The sequence below is a fragment of the Chrysoperla carnea genome, chromosome 2 (genome assembly GCF_905475395.1).
Source record: "Chrysoperla carnea chromosome 2, inChrCarn1.1, whole genome shotgun sequence".
Taxonomy (NCBI): Eukaryota; Metazoa; Arthropoda; class Insecta; order Neuroptera; family Chrysopidae; genus Chrysoperla; species Chrysoperla carnea.
Window position 1 is genome coordinate 9,439,662 of NC_058338.1, and position 18,378 is coordinate 9,458,039.

At 29.5% G+C, this 18,378-nt stretch overlaps 3 protein-coding genes across 6 annotated transcripts; 2 read left to right on the top strand and 1 right to left on the bottom strand.

The window, feature by feature from the left end:
• Positions 1-325: 325 nt before the first annotated feature.
• LOC123292272 (BTB/POZ domain-containing protein 2-like) lies at positions 326-3,822 on the bottom strand. Of its 4 annotated transcripts, XR_006534997.1 has the most exons (3): positions 2,531-3,822; positions 925-993; positions 404-501 (listed from the first exon to the last, which is right to left on the bottom strand). XR_006534997.1 is itself a non-coding variant. In XM_044872856.1 (2 exons), exons 1-2 carry the CDS (start codon positions 3,689-3,691, stop codon positions 361-363), a joined length of 1,302 nt encoding a protein of 433 aa, XP_044728791.1. In that variant the 5' UTR covers positions 3,692-3,822; the 3' UTR covers positions 326-360. The 4 variants fall into 4 exon arrangements, 3 of the variants coding, with proteins under 3 accessions (XP_044728791.1, XP_044728793.1, XP_044728794.1); XM_044872856.1 differs by lacking the exon at positions 925-993 and having other exon boundaries at positions 326-501; XM_044872858.1 differs by lacking the exons at positions 404-501; positions 925-993 and adding an exon at positions 1,476-1,742.
• A 1,569-nt stretch (positions 3,823-5,391) lies between these two features.
• Positions 5,392-11,384, top strand: LOC123291458 (zinc finger protein OZF-like). The gene is made up of 8 exons (XM_044871757.1): positions 5,392-5,743; positions 5,811-5,882; positions 7,277-7,657; positions 8,075-8,207; positions 8,788-8,927; positions 9,077-9,203; positions 9,686-9,878; positions 9,945-11,384. Exons 1-8 carry the CDS (start codon positions 5,392-5,394, stop codon positions 10,101-10,103), a joined length of 1,557 nt encoding a protein of 518 aa, XP_044727692.1. The 3' UTR covers positions 10,104-11,384.
• Positions 11,385-12,565: 1,181 nt separating this feature from the next.
• Positions 12,566-17,559, top strand: LOC123293524 (zinc finger protein OZF-like). Its single transcript, XM_044874375.1, has 8 exons — positions 12,566-12,977; positions 13,043-13,162; positions 14,004-14,384; positions 15,087-15,231; positions 15,871-16,019; positions 16,251-16,368; positions 17,116-17,308; positions 17,365-17,559. The coding sequence occupies exons 1-8, from the start codon at positions 12,629-12,631 to the stop codon at positions 17,524-17,526; spliced, it is 1,617 nt and encodes a 538-aa protein (XP_044730310.1). The 5' UTR covers positions 12,566-12,628; the 3' UTR covers positions 17,527-17,559.
• The last annotated feature ends 819 nt before the right edge of the window (positions 17,560-18,378 follow it).

Here is an 18,378-nt window from a genome sequence, read left to right on the forward strand (position 1 = left end):
AGACAGGCAGTATATCGGTAATTTGAAATCAAGCGTGGGAAAAGTCCCGAAAACTGCTGTAAAACAAAGTAAGTAAAAACTAATCTCTCGTCGAGATTAACGTACAAATTGTTAAGGATTGAATCCGTATTTTTAACATTCATTTATTTCAATAAGATCCAGTGAATCGTCTCTAAACAAACTATGTTAAGGTGGAAATCGAATATTGAACTCCCCCCTCTTTCTCTCTCTATCTCCCAAAAGAAAGATTTCTTAAATATATAATATTTAACTAAAATTGAACTCATCGATGAAAAAAAATTAATAAAGTCAGAATAGACTGGTGTAAAAATTTATTTTTACATAAATCTAACAATATTTTTATTCGTAAAATATAATTTCACGAATAAAATTTTCATTTTTATCATTTGGAACCCATCTAAAATAATCATCCATCTTCTTTATCCATTGTCCACGTTTTTCAATAACACCATCTGCTGTTGGTCTCAAATTCGGCATTCGCTAAATAATAAAAATCATAAGGTATAAGATTCAAATTATTTAGCAACCACTGATATTTAATTTTTCATTAAATTAATCGTTAACAATCGGGGGCGAGTTAAAAAATCTATTAATGTTCTTATGTGGGGGAGCCGGGGGGCTAAATCCATTCTTACGTAAGATTTTATGAGTTGAAATTTATTTTATAAATAATGTATATAAATACATTACGTACGAATTAAAGTCTCTGTGCTAAAGAATAAAAATTTTTAAATTACGTCAAACTATGAGTTATAGTGTAACTATTCTTTTTCCAAGAACGTTTTATTATTCGGCAAAACGAAATTGAATCTTACGTAAGATGGGGGAAGGGTGTTCGACAAATCTTATGCATGCTTACATGGAGGGGAGGGAGAAATCAAAAATCGTCAAAATTATGCTTACGTAATTAATGAATGGCCCCTTAGATCAAAAGAAGAGCTGACGTAGGAAAAATTAATGGCTGTAATTTTCCTGCGAAAATGGTTGTAGATGCTCACTGGCAGTCTACATTTCGGCTTTCGGGATTGCAACCCTATAGCGTCATCCGCCATCTTGAACTTGAGGGTGAATTTTTGTAAATTGAAATTCTCGTTTATTTTCAGTTTTACAAAAAGAAGTGGGTATAAACCTAAATATTTTATTATTGATTTTGATGGTTGATTATTGATTTTTTTTCGTATAAACAATGATACACTAATCTGTTGAAAATTGAGATTGCAATAACTTTGATGCCGAGCTATTGTTATAAAGTTCATATTTTTGGGACGTACGCTTACGGTAAAGGGAAAGAGGGGTGTAAATAAAATAACTTTTGCAATAAAAAAGATGTAAATTTTTTTTTCAGTACTCTTGAAAAACCTTCAAGATTTTAATTATGTTCGTTTGGAACGTTTAGTTGCTGGCCTGGTCAAGTTTGGGTCATTTAAGTCTTCATCATTACTATAGATAACTTTGTCCAGAAGCTCATTCTACACCGCCCCGGTAGTAGCTCATTCTACAGAAACAGAAATTTTAAGTACCGCTTTGTGATCATTCCGCAACTCCGTTTTGCATTTGCACGAAACACGTATTCAGCAAAAATTCTGGTGCTGGATCGGCCATTGTAGTGATAGGTTCTATACCAGGATTAGTATTCTTCCATTCCCAATCCGTAGCATCGGCTACATACACCATCCACATTTGCACCTGCAGGTGCGTCCTGTGTGTATGTTGTTCCGCGGCTACCGAGGTAGGCGGAAACATCGCAAAATTACTTTGGTAATAACCATTTTTCGTGTAAAATTGAAAATAAACGAGGTATTTACCCTCAAGTTGACTGAAAATGGTTGGAATCCCGAAAACCAAAATGTAGACTATTTCATAATAATTCAAACAAGTGAAAACAAACAATTGATTGAGTTAATTGTTGAAATACCATTCATAGACAGTGTTGATTACTCTATCACATTACTCATACAGACATGTCACACATGCGTAACTGGTATCCCCATGTAATACATACTATATACAATTTACGCCTAATTTGCGCCCTCATGGGTAAACAGTGATGTTTACGAAAAAATGTTTCAAACAAAAGTTGTTTATTTTTTGATAAGGAAGATTTTTTACATTGTAACTTTTTGTTCTATCTTTAACGATTTACAAGTTGGATCCTACGGACCCATAGGTCAAGACCCAATTGACCTATGTTTCTCATTTACGAACTTGAGTACTGAGTACTCTGTAAAAATTTTAGCTTGCTATCTTTTTTCGTTTTTGAGTTATTGTGTTGGCAGCCAGACGGACAGACAAAATGGACTAATTAAGTGATTTTATAAACAACTATACCAAAATTTTGTTCATAGCATTAATATACTAAACTTAGTATACCTTGCATATTACATATATGCATGGTATAAAAATATTCAAATAAATGTGAAACATTCAAATTATTTGAGAAAAATTGATTCGAATGCTTCTATTCGATCATTATTCGTACACCTCTAATTACATTTAAAATTATACTTACATCAGCAAACTCATTACAAGTAATATTAACACAACACCAGCAGTTTTCATTTCCAGTTAGCATAATAGGTTTGTTTAACATGAAAACCAGTTGATCTGAAGATGAAGATGACTTAATATTCTGTTTTATAATGTTAAATGGATTATATAATGCCAATGCCAATTCCACGTTAGATTCATTTTTTGAAATATTCAGTACAACAAAACCAACAATAAAAACTGGCTTAAAAAATTGAAACCATCTCGGAGAAGTTTTAGCTCCTAGCAATACTGGTATAGTTTTCGTTTCACCATGATAGAATTTTAAATATACCTCAAGAGGATCCTTACTACATCTTGGTCTCTCCGTCGAATTTGTAATTGATCCAATATCCATCAAAACTCGTTTAATGTAACTATCATCTAATAATCCACTTTGAATTGGTCCTTTTTCAAATTCTTTCATTGTCATAAATGAAAAATGTATTAAAGTAAGTGCTCGGCCTAGCACATGACGTTGATTATCTGGTGTTACAGTCAGTTGTTTTCTACCACATTCTGCTTCTGACCACAATATAATTGCTTGAAATAATTTCGATTCAAAAGCTTGTAATGTGTCTCGTTCCAATACCGAAATTAAAGTTTTCAAATCAATATCTGTAAAACCATCACTATCCAATATTTCTGTTGTATTTTTATCAATCATATCTAAACATAAAGCTGCTAACTTTGGTTCATCATATAAACGAGCTGCATTTAATATAAAAAAAGCATTATCGACAGCTAATTCTTTTTCTAAAAACTCAACACAATGATTTTCTAATTCAGGTACAATATATTTCTTTGCAACGTATAAAATATTCATCACTGTTTCTGAACTAATTAATATATCATTGCAATATAAAAAATTAAGTAGTACCATAAATGCTGTCGGATCAACGTCTGGTATCTCAATTTCGGCAGTGTTTGTGGCTAAACTGCCAAAAAACATACTTTTAAATACATCACTACGAACACTTAAAACAAGTTTGTGGCCGGGAATTCGATGTTGTTTTTCATCCTTATTATCATTTTTAAGAACAAAATAAATGTCGGATAATTCTTCATTGTTACACAGATACCCAAAATATTTTTTCATGCTGTCTGATGATTTAATTATCGAACTTTTAACTGTTAATGCCATCTTAAAGAACTATTATCTCTAACAAAATAAAATAAAACAAAAAAAAAAAAATGAAAATATAACTTATTAAAAAATACTTATTTTTTTTATAAAATAAAAACTAATTTCTTGAAAATAAGATAATCACCTAAATAAATATTTATCCAAAGGAAAACAAGTCGCTACACGCATATATCAGACATGCGCGAAGTCATATTTCTGCGTGTAAAGGTCCATCTACACTCTTCGTGTTCATATTGCACTTCACGTGTCTAAGATAATATAAAGACAAGTGAACGAACAATTGACTGAGTTAATTGTTGAAATACCATGCATAAACAGTGTTAATTACTCTATCACATTACACATGCATACATGTCACACACATATAACTAATATAACTGATATTCCCATATATAATACATACTTAACAATTTACGCCTAATTGGCGACCTCACGGGTAAACTGTGATGTTTACGAAAAAATGTTTCAAACAAAAGTTGTTTTGTTTTTTATTAGGAACATTTTTTACATTTAAACTTTTGTTATATCTCTAACGGTTTACAAGATGGGTCCTGCGGACCCAAGACCCAATTAACCTATGTTGCTCATTTACACTCACCTCACTTTTTACGTCCTGAGTACGCTGTAAAAATTTCATCTTGATATCTCTTTTGTTTTTGAGTTATCGTGTTGGCAGACAGACGGACAGACAACCGGAAATGGACTTATTAGGTCTTTCTATGAACACCTATACCAAAATTATTTTCGTAGAACAATATTTTAGCGTTACAAACTTGGGACTAAACTTAGTATACCTTGCATATTACATATATGCATGGTATAACAAGTATACTAATCAATCATGCGGTTGCGCCGCCACAAGTGTGTCCAGCATACTAACTGACTGTGAACTAAAGTACTTCCATGCCAACTCCCATAATAATAAATTTACTTTTTTATAATTAATTAGCGACAGAAATTCAAAAATACGGACTGTATGTTTATCAAATGCAATCTCTGACTGCCCAGATGCAATAAACCGTGCTCATTTAAAACATCCTGGTGAGGCAGTATATCAAAAGCTGACGAAGTTTTCACTAGCTTTGGAAAATCATTATTGCATCTCCAGAATGTTCATGAGCTTTTAACAAGAAGTATTCAGGAAACTCTTAAACTCTCACTTATTTTTCCTGGATGTCACAAAATACGCGATAAAGTTTTGGAGAAATTCATTTCCTTACGGTTTCATATTTTTGCTAAAGAACGCGGTGCAACAAGAGAACCAAAATCTTGTTGTTTTTAGTTCTCGAAGTGCATATATGCGTAAGTACTTCTACAAAGACTGTTCGCAAATAAATTGTTTCGATTCTTGCAATATTATTATAATATTATAACAACCTATTTTCATACCATGTATATATATAATATACAAGGTATACTAAGTTTAGTCCAAAGTTTGTAACGCTCAAAAATATTGATTCTAACAACAAAATTTTGGTATAGGCGTTCATAAAATCACCTAATTAGTCCATTTTCAGTTGTCTGTCCGTCCGATCCGTCTGTCAACATGAGAACTCAAAAACGAAAAACGTGCACTCTATTCTAATAATATTTCTCTATGACTTTTGTCAGTCTATATTTAATACAGGTTTGTAAAGAAAACATAACAAATGTATGTCAATAAATTGACAGTTTATTAGACATTTGTATAAAAAAAAATGTCATCTGAAACGTATTGTCGTTTTTGTGCTTTAAAATTTCCATTAACGTCTATGAAAAATTTAGAGAATGTTAAAGAAAATAAGCTACCTTTATTTATCCTAGAATATTTACATATTAAACTAAATGAGAATACCGAATTACCGAAAACACTTTGTAAAACATGTCAGAAAAATATATCCAAAGTGAATCAATTTCTTACAAAAGTAAAAAATGCTCAACAAAAATTACAAGATATATTCTCATATAATAATGTAAGCATTAAATTAGAACAAGATACTGATGAACAATTAAAAACCGAAAGCGAATACGAAAATGAGGTTAAAGATGTTAAGGAAGAAGCTGATTCTGGTATGTATTTATAAACTAAATTGTTAAAATTACTTTCATTGTCTACAATATAATTTTATGTTTTTAGACAATGACTATCATTTTTCGGATAATGTTGAAGTCTCCTTAGCAGAAGAAGAATCTGAGAAGATAAAGTCAGGTATAATTTTATAATGTTATTATACTCTACTAACCAGGGACTAAGTCTATCTAATAAGCTGTAACTTCGTTAATATTGGTTGTATCGAGAAAATAACTTCGTTGTATCAAGCTTTTTGAAGCTTGAAATATCTAGTTGGGAAATCTTGAAAAGAAAGAAGAAACAAATTTTGTAAATTTGTTGTTTTTTCAAAGTTAAACATGGGGTAAAAAAATTTTCTAACCAATACTGTGCGGTATTAGTCTAACAATATTAGGATCATTTAGTCTTCCTCTGATTCAACGAAGGGTGAGCTTCGTCAAGTTTAACGAATCCTCTTGCAAATATTACGAAAAAATTAACCATTCTAAGTTTTATTTTAAACTCAGATTAATTAGCAAAAATTTTGCTTTTGTATTGTAAATTGTTCTATGAGAAGAAGAAAAATCGATGATTTCATTATCTGATCTGTTTTTGCGATCATTCCCTGGGTTAAAAACAAATTTTCTTGTAAATTTTTGTACTTTATTACCGCACCCGAAGTACTCGATATTTGCAATGAAGATGCGTTTCCAATTGTCTACTCAATGCTTCGCGTTCTGGCAGTTTTAGCTGTTCCAACAGCAAGGAATGAACGCTCTTTTTTAACTTTGCGTCGTCTCAAAACATATTTTAAATGGACAATGTCTGAAGATCGGCTAAACGGTTTAGCCTCGCTCAATGTATATTTGCGGGCAATAAAATTGTAACAAAGCTGTATATCAGATATATTTGGTGGACAGCAAAGTCTATACATCGCGGTATAGAGGTCGATGCACACATAGTTTTGGAAAAGTTTTTTTCTGTACCTCGTAGAGTTGTGCTCTTACTTTGTAACCTCGCGTCTGTAGGCACGTGCCTACTTTGCCTTATGAATAATCTGCCTCTGCCTGAACTAAAGCTATACTTAACGACCTGCATGACAAAAGTGAACTCACTTATCTTAATCACTTCTGTAACTTATCAACTAAGCATTAGTTAAAAACTGTCTATAATTACTAGATTTAGTGTCACTCTGAATGTTTCCCGACCAGATAATGAAAAAATTATATCTTCGGCAGGATCATCTGCTGTGAGCTCTTTCCTCCATATCCTCTTTGTGTCCTTTTCATATTCTTTGACTAGGGAGAGTTTCAAGGTTTTCTGTTCATTTTTTATTAAAAATTTCTCTTTCTGCAGAAATTATATGAATTTGTAGAATTGTGAATGTTTAAAAACTTCTACGAGCGTACCCCTTTGTTACCTCTCACCTGTAGGCTCGTATCTACTTTGCCTTATGAATAATCTGTCTCTGCATGAACTTAAGCGTTACTTGACGATCTGCATGACGAAAGTGAACTCATTTATTTCAATCACTTTTTGCATTAATTTTATAGAGAGTCCAGAAAAATCAAAAGAATCTAAAGAAGATCAAAGTGACGAAAAAGTGAATAACCACAGTACAAAAAGTAATAATTTAAAAGAACGAAAACTAAACGGTTTACATAAAGTACGTAAAGTTGAATTTAAATGCTATAAATGTGAATTAATGGTACAAACCGCTGAGGATTTACAAAATCATTTTACAACCGAACATTTTTGTAAAACAGAATATGTTTGTACAAAATGTAATGCACTATTCGATGAACTGAAAGCATTCGAACAACATTTGTACGAACATTATTTACGATATAAAAAATTACGATATACATGTACAATTTGTGGGAAAAAATTTAGTAATAAAACTGTTTTTACGGCACACGAAGATTATCATTTAGGTAAGTCAATCAAAATTATAATTAAAAATTATTAATTAAATTGGAGCTAAAGTGATTGAGGCTTAAATCACAAAATAATTGAGTAAATAATTTATATTTTACGCAACGTTTCGTGCTGAATTAAAACGATCATATAGGGTGGACCACAGATTATAGTTTTTAATTTAAAACAGATCTGCAACTCCTTGTAAAATTTGTACTATTTTCGTTCTCTGAAGGTGCCTTTCTCCAGGTGGCTCTACACGTTATATTCGTGAAGGGCCATCTATTAGTTTTGATAATAATTTATCCATTCCAATGGTTGTTTTTATTTATTTACTCGAAATAAGAATATTTAAGTATATTTTTACATAAATTTTAACTTTTTTCAAATTTCATGATTTATTTTTGACTAACGATAATACCCTATTGTTTTAGGAATAAAACGTTTCTCTTGCAACGAATGCGGAAAAAAATTTCGATTAAAACAACATTTAAGAGTTCATGAATTTAAACATAGAAAATTGCGAAACAAAGATTATAAAGTTAAATGTAATCAATGCGATAAAATGTAAGTATTTGTGATTTAAAGTAAACATCTTTTACATTGTAGACCGTAAGCCGACGACCAAAAAATCTCTTAAATTAGTTTTTTTTTTTTTTTTTTTGTTGAACTAACTTGTACAAAAGAAAATTTTCGGTAGTGTCAATTAGCTCTCAATAGACCTTTTTCACATTTTTTTTTCTTGATAAATGGGTTAATTTTTTTGGAGCCATATGACCGAGAAAACACAATGAAAATCATTAAAATTCAAATTGGCGAAAACGATCCGGAAAGACACGATGTTACACGAAGGTTGGTTTGACGTTGTTTAAATTTGATAATAATGATATATTATCAACTGTTGACACTGTTTTATTGTCATTGCTTGTCGGATTGACATCACAGATCACGTGTGCGGTGGAGCCAAAAAAATCGTTTTAAAATATTTCAAATATTGTGACTTTTTAACAATTTTTTTTTATAGTGTATTTATTGTTAAAAATACGTAATTTTCGAGTTACAGGCTCTACTCGACCTATATTTTCATAAAAAATTATCAAAATCATTTCTGTTTTTCATGAAAAAGGTCTATTTTATTGTATTTCAGATGTAACAGTCCACATTTACTGGAACGACACATGAGAACTCATATACCGAATGAAGAGAAATACAAATGGAAATGTGAGAAATGCGAAAGAAAATTTGTTTCTGTTGAAAATTACAATAATCATCAAGTTTTACATCAATGTAATGTACATTTCTTTTTTATTTTATGTTAAAAAAAACTTTTAAAAATTATTTTAGCTACAACTTTTATTTGAAAAAAATTATCATGATTTTTTAAAATAATTTTATTGTACTCTTTTCCATATACTTTTTTAATACTTTTTTTGCAGATGAAAATGAAAAAGATCACATGTGTGATCAATGCGGAAGATCATTTAAAAATAAACAAAATTTCATTGCGCATAAAGCAAGTCATACAACTGAAAGACCTTTTAAATGTGATCAATGTACTAAAAGGTAAAAATTAATACTTTAATACAAGAAATATCTCTTCTCCTCCAATCATTGTTGAAAATTTTTAATATTTCCTTAGAAAATCAGATCCTTATTGTTTTCCTGTGTTAGGTTCTAGCATAATTTATTAAATATGATTCAAAATGTTTGCTTGGCAAGAGAAAACAATTATTTATAGTCCGCGGGACAGCACCCTTGTTGTTAAGTGATTAATACATATTTGAAACTTCGCGAGTGGCTTTCTTTTGGTGAGTCTACCAAATTTTCTCTGCGACTATGTTCTCTGGAAGAACACTCACCATTAAATTATCTTTCAAACAAACAACAATAATTTAAAGAAAAAACCTAAGAATACAATTAATGCTTAAGTCATAATTCTGATAAGACACATCTAAACATATACGATCGTGGCTCAAAGACACTCGTTAAGTACTAAGGCTCTAATTAGTAATTTGCTTTAACAAAAAAAAAAATACAAATTTTAGCTTCAAAACAGAACGTACATTACAAAAACATTCAGTAATTCACATTGATGTAAAACCGTATGGATGTGAAGTATGTGGAAAGAAATTCCGTGCAAAAGGAAACCTAAATCGACATTATGCTGTGCATACAGAAGAATTTCCATTCGAATGTGAATATTGTCATAAGGGATTCAAAAGAAAACCCTGTTTGCAAGTATGTTTTTAAAGTAATGTATTTACTAAATAACTTCTGGAGAATTCATTTAACATTTGTTTGTAGGTACATCTGCGACAACATACAGGTGAACGTCCATATTCTTGTACAGAATGCAATCATCATTTCACAAATGTATCAAATTTCTTGAAGCATTTAAAGGGTAAACATGGACTAAAAAATGTTTCTATTTCCAATAAATACCAATATCCCTTTAATGAATAAGTTTCTCATTACACCAAAACCAAAAAAGTAATACTTATGTATAAATTTATTTACCGTGTCATTTTAGATAATACAGATTAAGGTTGTTATGAAAATGGAAAGGGACTCTCATTATCCTTCTCACTCTGTCTCCTGCAAAATGCATGAAACAAAGTATCTGCTACCAACTTGATGAAAATATATTGGGATCTGACATATGGGCGGGGCTAAAAAAACATGGCTGACAAAAAGTGACAAATTTTAAAAATAACATAGTAACCCTTTGTGCAATTTTCCAAGAAGAGAATGATTAATATTAATGAAATTTGTTGTTGGGGGTAAACAAAATCGAGTAATCGTAATTTTATTGAAGGTGAAAGACTTTAAAAAGCAGGTCATGTGATTAAATGTGGAAAAAATCAAGTCGAAAGTGAGGAGAATGTGCTCAGTTTAACGTCATACTGTTTACAAACAACTAATTTAAAATAAAAGCTTCATCAAATCGATATAGATAAATATTTCTTCAAGTATTCTTGATGTCAAAACACAGTAATCTTTTTGGATTTAAACATATTAGTTGATAAGACATAATCATTTTTTTTTAAATGAAGTGAGCACACTTTTTGACTTATAAGATATTTTTTAATTGCAGTGTTTTCTGCCATAATTTTAAGACATCAATTTTCCCAAAGTTACCAAAATAATTTTCAACTTTCATGTAATATTTGCCTGCTTGAGGCAAATTATGAAAACTCAGACCTGATTCGTATTGGAACGACTTTGGCAATTTTTCACACAGCACTTTACTTTTCTCGTGCTTTTAAATTGAGGTAAATACTTTCCAGACGAAATAATTTAATTTTTTTTATCAATTATTTATTATTATTGTAATTATAACTTGCAAAAAGTAATCAACTCCAAACTTTCAATGCTCAACACTAAAAGCTGTAACTTGAAATTAGTTTCTACTTTGACAACCAGGTTTCATGCCTCCTTTTGTCAGATCCCAATATAATTATATTAAATTTTATACATTTTGTATAATAATTTTTGTTAATTGTATCAAAAACCAAAAACAAGAATGCTTTTCAAATGGATACAGTTATTTATAAGCCTTTTTTTGTAAAGCTGTCATTTCTGGGCCTCGAGTTATGAATCTTTAGTGTGTTTACCGTCGTTTCCCTACAAAACATTATTAATCCGTCTCAAACTAATAATTTTCACGAAAACCAAGAACAGGAATGATTTCATATTTTAGCTAGACTTTCCATATTATGTGAATTACATAAGATTTACTTCCTAACAACCATAACAGATTTTCAAAGATATTTTTAGTATTTATTTATTTTATTGTAATAGGGATTTTTAATTTTGTAAAATTTGCTTTTTAAGGGTTTGGTAGAAAAAAAATACTATTTATTATTATGTTAATTTATTTAAATAAATTTTAACTAATGCAATTATTTTTTTTTTTTTTAAATTTAAATTTTTCCTTCATCTTTATAAAAAGTGGAAATTTATAAACTTCTCACCTAAAAAGTTTTTTTTTTAATAAATAAAAACAAGTGAAAACAAACAATTAAGTTAATTGTTGAAATACTCTGTATAGATAGGTTAATATATATCACGATTACTCAAAAACGAAAAGAGATATCAAGCTGAAATTTTTATAGTGTGCTTAAGATGTAAAAAGTGAGGTCGAGTTCGTAAATGAGCAACACAATTTAAATTAATATTTAATAGAAAAGGTCTTTATAAACAATTTAAAAAAATCTAAATTAATTTAACTCCAATTCGGTTGACCCCTGTATCTTGAAAATTGTCGCCAATTTTAATTATTATACCATGTACATGAAATATACCAAGGTATACTAAGTTTAGTCCCAAGTTTGTAACGCTTAAAAATATTGATAATATGAACAAAATTTTGGTATAGGTGTTCATAAAATCACCTAATTACCCCATTTCCGGTTGTCTGTCTGTCTTTCCGTCTGTCATCACGATTACTCAAAAACGGAAAGAGATATCAAGCTGAAATTTTTATAGTGTGCTTAAGACGTAAAAAGTGAGGTCGAGTTCGTAAATGAGCAACATAGGTCAATTGGGTCCGTAGGGCCCATTTTGTAACCCGTTAGAGATATAACAAATGTTTAAATGTAAAAAAATGTTCCTTATAAAAAAATAAACAACTTTTGTTTGAAACATTTTCTTGTAAACATTACTGTTTACCCACGAGGGCGCTAATTAGGTGAAAATTTTGTAGTATGTATTAATATGGGAATATCAGTTATGTGTGGCTATTTAAGAGTGGAAATATTTCTTTATTTACGCGACGTCAAAAAACAAACGATTGCGTCAACAAAACTGTCTATATAATGGTATTTCAACAGTTAACTCAGTCAATTGTTTGTTTTCACTTGTTTTTATTAATATTAATTTCACGTTTTGTAAGTCTATGATCCTTTTGACATATGATTGGATGAGTGAATGTAGCGAAATAAACATGCCTAATCGGCAAATAAAACAAATTCGTGAATAATTCAAAAATGTCTACAGAAAATTATTGTCGATTATGTGCATACAAATATTCTATAACAGGTTTAAGAAATGTCGAAGAATTAATAAAAGAAAAACAATTAACCTCGTCGGTTTTACAATATTTACAAGTGAAACTCATCGACAATGATAGGTTACCCCTAACCTTTTGTTTACATTGCTGTCAAACACTGGCTGATTTAAATGAATTTCGAAATAATGTAATAAATGCCCAGAAAAAGTTAGAAAATTTAATTTATTACACGAATAGTCAATACGAAAATGATATTAAACCTTCGAAGTTGACTACTTTCAATCAGGATATACTAGATAATGAGAGCTCTGGTGGAAACGATTACGGTACATTTTCCCCAGTTTAATTGAAAATTTTCATCATTTTTTAGTATATTGTTATATATTTTTAGTAAATAGCGTACATATGTTTGATCTGCAATTAATCAATGATTTCAAAAGTGAAAATGGACAAAATTATGATGAAGTAGCTTCAGATCGGGGAAGTGTTTCTGAGGATGATAAGAAACCAGGTAGTTATATAAAATTGCAGAGAATTTAATAACAAAGTTTCTTCAACTGTTACATAGATAGGCAACTCTACTGTACATGAAATGTTGTCCAAAAAGCCCCCTGGAGTTAGTAATGAAATTTTTACTTGAAAGTAGTGAAGTTTTTTAAATAATACAACAAATATTAATAAAATAATAATTTATTGCAATATTTGAAATAAAATAGCATTTATTTTAATATTAACATTATTAATAACAATTAATTATTAGTTTGATGTAAGTTAAATGCAATGTAAAACCATTTTATTTCATTAATAGTCAATTATAATTACAAATAAACACTACTAAATTATTATCAAAACTAATAGATGGCCCTATACGAATATAACGTGTAGAGCCACCTGGAAGAAGGCACCTTCAGAGAACGAAAATAGTAAAAATTTTACAGGGAGTTGCAGATCTGTTTTAAATTAAAAACTTTAATCTGTGGTACAGTGCACGAGTTTCATTTATTGCATTTCTATAGTACTACTCCTTTAATTAAATTTTATGGTTGATCATAATGACAGGAAGCATTGTGGGTGGAGGAGACAGCTAAATCGTCTGCAGCGCTGTTATCTTATAAAATTTGCAATAAATCATTCGTTTTTATTTAAAATATGACTAATTTTCAATTATTTACATGTAAATGGCATAGTAAATGTCAAACTAAATTAAAATAAATCTAAAGAACAAAAAATCCGACTGCGTTAAATAATAAACCCGAATAACACCAATTCAGTTTAATATAAATATGCATGGCGTCCAAATAACTGGCAAAAATACAAAAATTCATTTTATTTTGTGAACTTGTTAATTTTAGAAAATTTGGAAATAACCTGGCCAAATTCATTAGAAATTGATAACGAGAAGCTAGAAACATGTACTAATATCGATGAAAATATTTTAAATATCGGCCTTAGAATATTAAAAAATCTTCGTTTTAAATGTTACAAATGCAGTAATTGGATGGAAACTGAAACAGATTTACAAGATCATTTTGATACCGAACATGATGCTAAAATGAAATATATTTGTCCAAAATGTAAATCACTGTTTATTAGTTTAAATGATTTTAAAAAACATTTGTATAGCCATTATTTACAGAAAATCGATAAAAAATTCCGTCTTACTTGTGAAATTTGTAGCAAAAAGTTTGAAAGTGAATCGATATTAAATGCACATAAAGATCAATTCCATTTAGGTATGTTATCACTTGTATTTGAAATATCCAAGTCAATAATATCTCAAAGAAAAGCATATTTGGTAAATTCGGCTGATTTTTTTCATTAAATGCAAAGACAAAAGATGTTCAAACTGAAAACAGCAAATAACAGTTCTAAAATTGACCAGAATGTCATTTGTGTAACAAAAGGTGTTTGATGTGAACTTCTTTATCCTTCTCTAACAAGTTGTTTAGATCTTAATCTTTCATCTTATTACTTTGAGCACTTTATTTAAAACTTACACTTTTGCTATAGCAACGCCTATCTTAAATGTGTAACATTGTATAAGTAGTGATAAATATAAACAGTAATTTACTTTCTTTTTGTTTATAGGCAATTTTATTACAAACACGATATACAAATTACATACTAAACAAAATTAATTCTTAATATTATTTTTCTAGCCTATTTTTTCTTAAAGGGGGGCATTTTTAGACCATGAGCCTATTTCTCGTCATTAGCCACCACGATAAGCTTTAAAATGAGGGGTATCTTATGAAAATGATAAAGATGTGCCATGTGACAATGTGATAATAGAATTTAATAAAAAATTCTGTATTCATCTTTTCCAGGATTTAATGAATATTAAATAATAATAATATAATTGGCTTGAATATTTTAGAACGATTTGTGAAGTAACTAACATAAATTAAGGATAAATTGTAAATTTTTGTTTGCAGATCAAAATGCCTTTTCTTGCAATGAATGTGGAAAAAAATTCCAATCAATAGAAAAATTAACAGAGCATGAATTTATTCATAAAGAAAATACAAATCATACGTATCCAAAGGAGAAATTATTCAATTGCCATCAATGTGGGAAATCGTGAGTAAATTATAAAATTTGCTCTTCAAACTATAGGTTTTACTCTGGCAAAATTACACTCGTTTTGAAATCTTCTCGGGAGCCAAATTAAGTATTCAAATGTCTCACTACAGGGAATATTCATGAAATTTAAATTTGGTTCAAATATTTTTCTTCCGTAACTTTATTGACTGGACATTTAATTTTTATTACTTAAAATTAATTAATAAGTACAAATTCAGTGAGGGTATTTAAAAATTTCTAAAACGCAAATTCAACTTTTTATACAGACGTGACATCAAAAGTGTAAATTATACATTGAACTGTCACCAATTGACAGATCACGTACTTATACGTCATCAACAGAGACCGCAAAAAAACTGCGTTTAAATATCTCAAAATTATAATGTATTTTAAATATTTTTTTTACACTTAAATACAGATTTATAAGCAGTATTTATATTTTTTATTTTGTTATAACGGTGTAAACAATGAATTAAAAATATAAAAAAAAAATACATGAATATTCCCTATTGTACAATCCATATTCCTTAAAATGGCTATACGATCGTATGGGCATTGTTTTTCAAATGCTTCTTCGATGTTTGGATCATTATTTTTTTTTTGAACTGCGGGTAAATATAATTTTTTTTGTTATAGATGTATTAGCGAATATATGTTAAAACGGCATTTACCAACTCATGTTCCGAAAGAACTCAGAAATAATTTCCAGTGTGATCAATGTGATCGGAAATTTCTAAATGCCATTAATTTGGCAAATCATCAAGCTCTACATAGAAGTAGTAACAGTTAAGTTTCATTAATATCCACACTTTAATTTCTCATTTTTCACTTTATCCTTAATATAACAAATGAAAACAAACAATTGACTGAGTTAATTGTTGAAATACCATGCATAGACAGTGTTGATTACTCTATCACTTTATACATACATACATGTCACACATACAAAACTGATATCCCCATATAATACATACTATAAAATTTACGCCTAATTTGCGTCCTCATATTTATTTTAGACAACAAACATATTTGTGATGTATGTGGAAAAGAATTTAAGTTAAAAGTTAATATGCTGGAGCATAAAATGACGCACACGAACGCCAGGCCATATAAATGTGATAAATGTCCCAAAACGTAAGTATCTTTTGTAATTCGAGTCCTTGTCAGAAGTTATACTTTAGCTGGGCAAAAATTTGGATCACATAAACTGTGAGTGAAAAAGAAAAAATCCTTAAGTATTTATTTTCTTTAAATTTTTTACATTTTGTTTTACTCGAAACAGCGAGCTAGTGACGGGAAACAGTTTAGTCAAATCAGAAGTCATTTTTAATAGTCGCATCAAGGAATACATAAAATAGCCATTCTTAAGAAGTCCTCAATAGCAGCTCCGATTTTGATGGTTTTTGTAAATATTTCTTTTTGTATATTATTTAAAATCAGAAAACTTTAAGAGGGGGGAAAAGCAATGTCTTTACTGATACATTGACACCCAACCTAAATCTCTTATGATATAATTTGAAATTTCGAGAGTATTTTGGTTTTATACTGCAAGTGTCATTTAAAAAAGAAATTCATTCCCTAAAAGTAAGGAGAATCATCTCTGCATATAAAAAATGTTTATCAAAAAGCTACAAATCTCCGTTTAAGCTTTCAAAAATTCCCAAAGTATAGTGAAAAAGTGAAAATGGAAAGTAAGAACTACAATAACAAACGAGCGAGTGTTCGTAAGATAACTCGCGTTCTTTTGTAATAAAATACTTCATAGTGAACTTTGTGATCGATGGGGTGCCCAAAATATTGTGTCGCGTGCCATTGATTCACCGCCATTGTTTTAGACGATTGTCTATAAAGACTTACTCTGATAAAAAAATAAAATTTTAGCTTCAAAACACAACGTACATTACAAAAGCATGTAGTGATACACAGTGATGTAAAACCATTTGAATGTATGGAATGTGGAAGGAAATTTCGCCGAAAAGATGACGTGACTAGACATTATGCTGTACATACCGATCAATTACCTTTCGGATGTGAATTTTGTCCAAAAAGATTCAAAAGAAAACGATGTTTGGAAGTATGCTTTAGAATAAAAAATTTTATTCAATATTTTTTCAATATATATTTTTTTAGGTGCATATGCGACAACATACAGGCGAATATCCATATTTTTGTTTAGAATGCAATCATCATTTTATAAATTCATCAAATTTTATGAAACATTTAAAAGGGAAACATAGGTTAAATAATGTCTCACTAGCAAATAATAAACATCAATATCCGTTTACTGAATAAATTTCCGGATACACCCAAAAAGTAATGTTTTTGTATCGATTTATTAATTTTGTCATTTTCAAATAAAAGTAAAGAAATGAAATTTATTTACTAGTTTATGTTGTTTGTTTAGTTTTTTTCATATGCATGGTGCTGCTGTTAATAATCTCAACGCTCTATCAATTATGGTACAGCTTAAAATACCTTTAGATTCTAAAAGGTAAGAGTTAAAATAACACTTTAATTTAGAAAGTTGATCCTCATAAAAAGATAAAATTTTTTATTTAAAACATTTTTTTTTTAAATTGTTAAAGGGCGTAAAACTCCTATGAGCTATAACCGCCCATGGCTGAATTTACGCAGCCTGAGGAGTCTTGTCATCGATTGTTGCGTAGTTCGTACTGCACCTCAGGCTGTTAAAGTTATTGAAATAATAGGGTATTATCGTTAGTCAAAAATAAATTATGAAATTTGAAAAAAGTTAACATTTATGTAAAAATATACTTAAATATTTTGATTTCGAGTCATAAAAGCACATTTTTCTTTTAAAATATTAAAATTAAAAATCGTAATTTTTAAAAAGTATATCACGTGACCTTAAACGCGGGTAAGTCCTGCTGTCATAGCGGTATGAGTCATAGACCATCAGTTAGTTCAGTGTAGACAATTGTGTATAATATATACATAGATAAGTATTTATATTTATTATAATCAGATGTCTATGAATATATTTGTCAAACTTATTTGTGTTATTTCGTATAATGATACCCATATTACGTCATCAAATTGGATGCCCGCGTTTTTGACAGTTTAAAAAAGGTTTACAATTTAATTTAAGTTTTTGGCAAGAAAGCGTGTGTATTTTTTCGAAAA

Bases quoted from the DNA above. Each gene is read 5' to 3' on its own strand.
- LOC123293524 (XM_044874375.1), top strand. From the start codon at position 12,629: ATGTCTACAGAAAATTATTGTCGATTATGTGCATACAAATATTCTATA. The intron at 12,978-13,042 runs GTACATTTTCCC...ATATATTTTTAG, and splicing joins CTCTGGTGGAAACGATTACG to TAAATAGCGTACATATGTTT. The intron at 17,309-17,364 runs GTATGCTTTAGA...ATATTTTTTTAG, and splicing joins AAAGAAAACGATGTTTGGAA to GTGCATATGCGACAACATAC.
- LOC123291458 (XM_044871757.1), top strand. From the start codon at position 5,392: ATGTCATCTGAAACGTATTGTCGTTTTTGTGCTTTAAAATTTCCATTA. The intron at 5,883-7,276 runs GTATAATTTTAT...TTAATTTTATAG, and splicing joins ATCTGAGAAGATAAAGTCAG to AGAGTCCAGAAAAATCAAAA. The intron at 8,928-9,076 runs GTAATGTACATT...CTTTTTTTGCAG, and splicing joins TCATCAAGTTTTACATCAAT to ATGAAAATGAAAAAGATCAC.
- LOC123292272 (XM_044872856.1), bottom strand. From the start codon at position 3,691: ATGGCATTAACAGTTAAAAGTTCGATAATTAAATCATCAGACAGCATG. The intron at 502-2,530 runs GTAAGTATAATT...TTTATTATTTAG, and splicing joins CTTGTAATGAGTTTGCTGAT to CGAATGCCGAATTTGAGACC.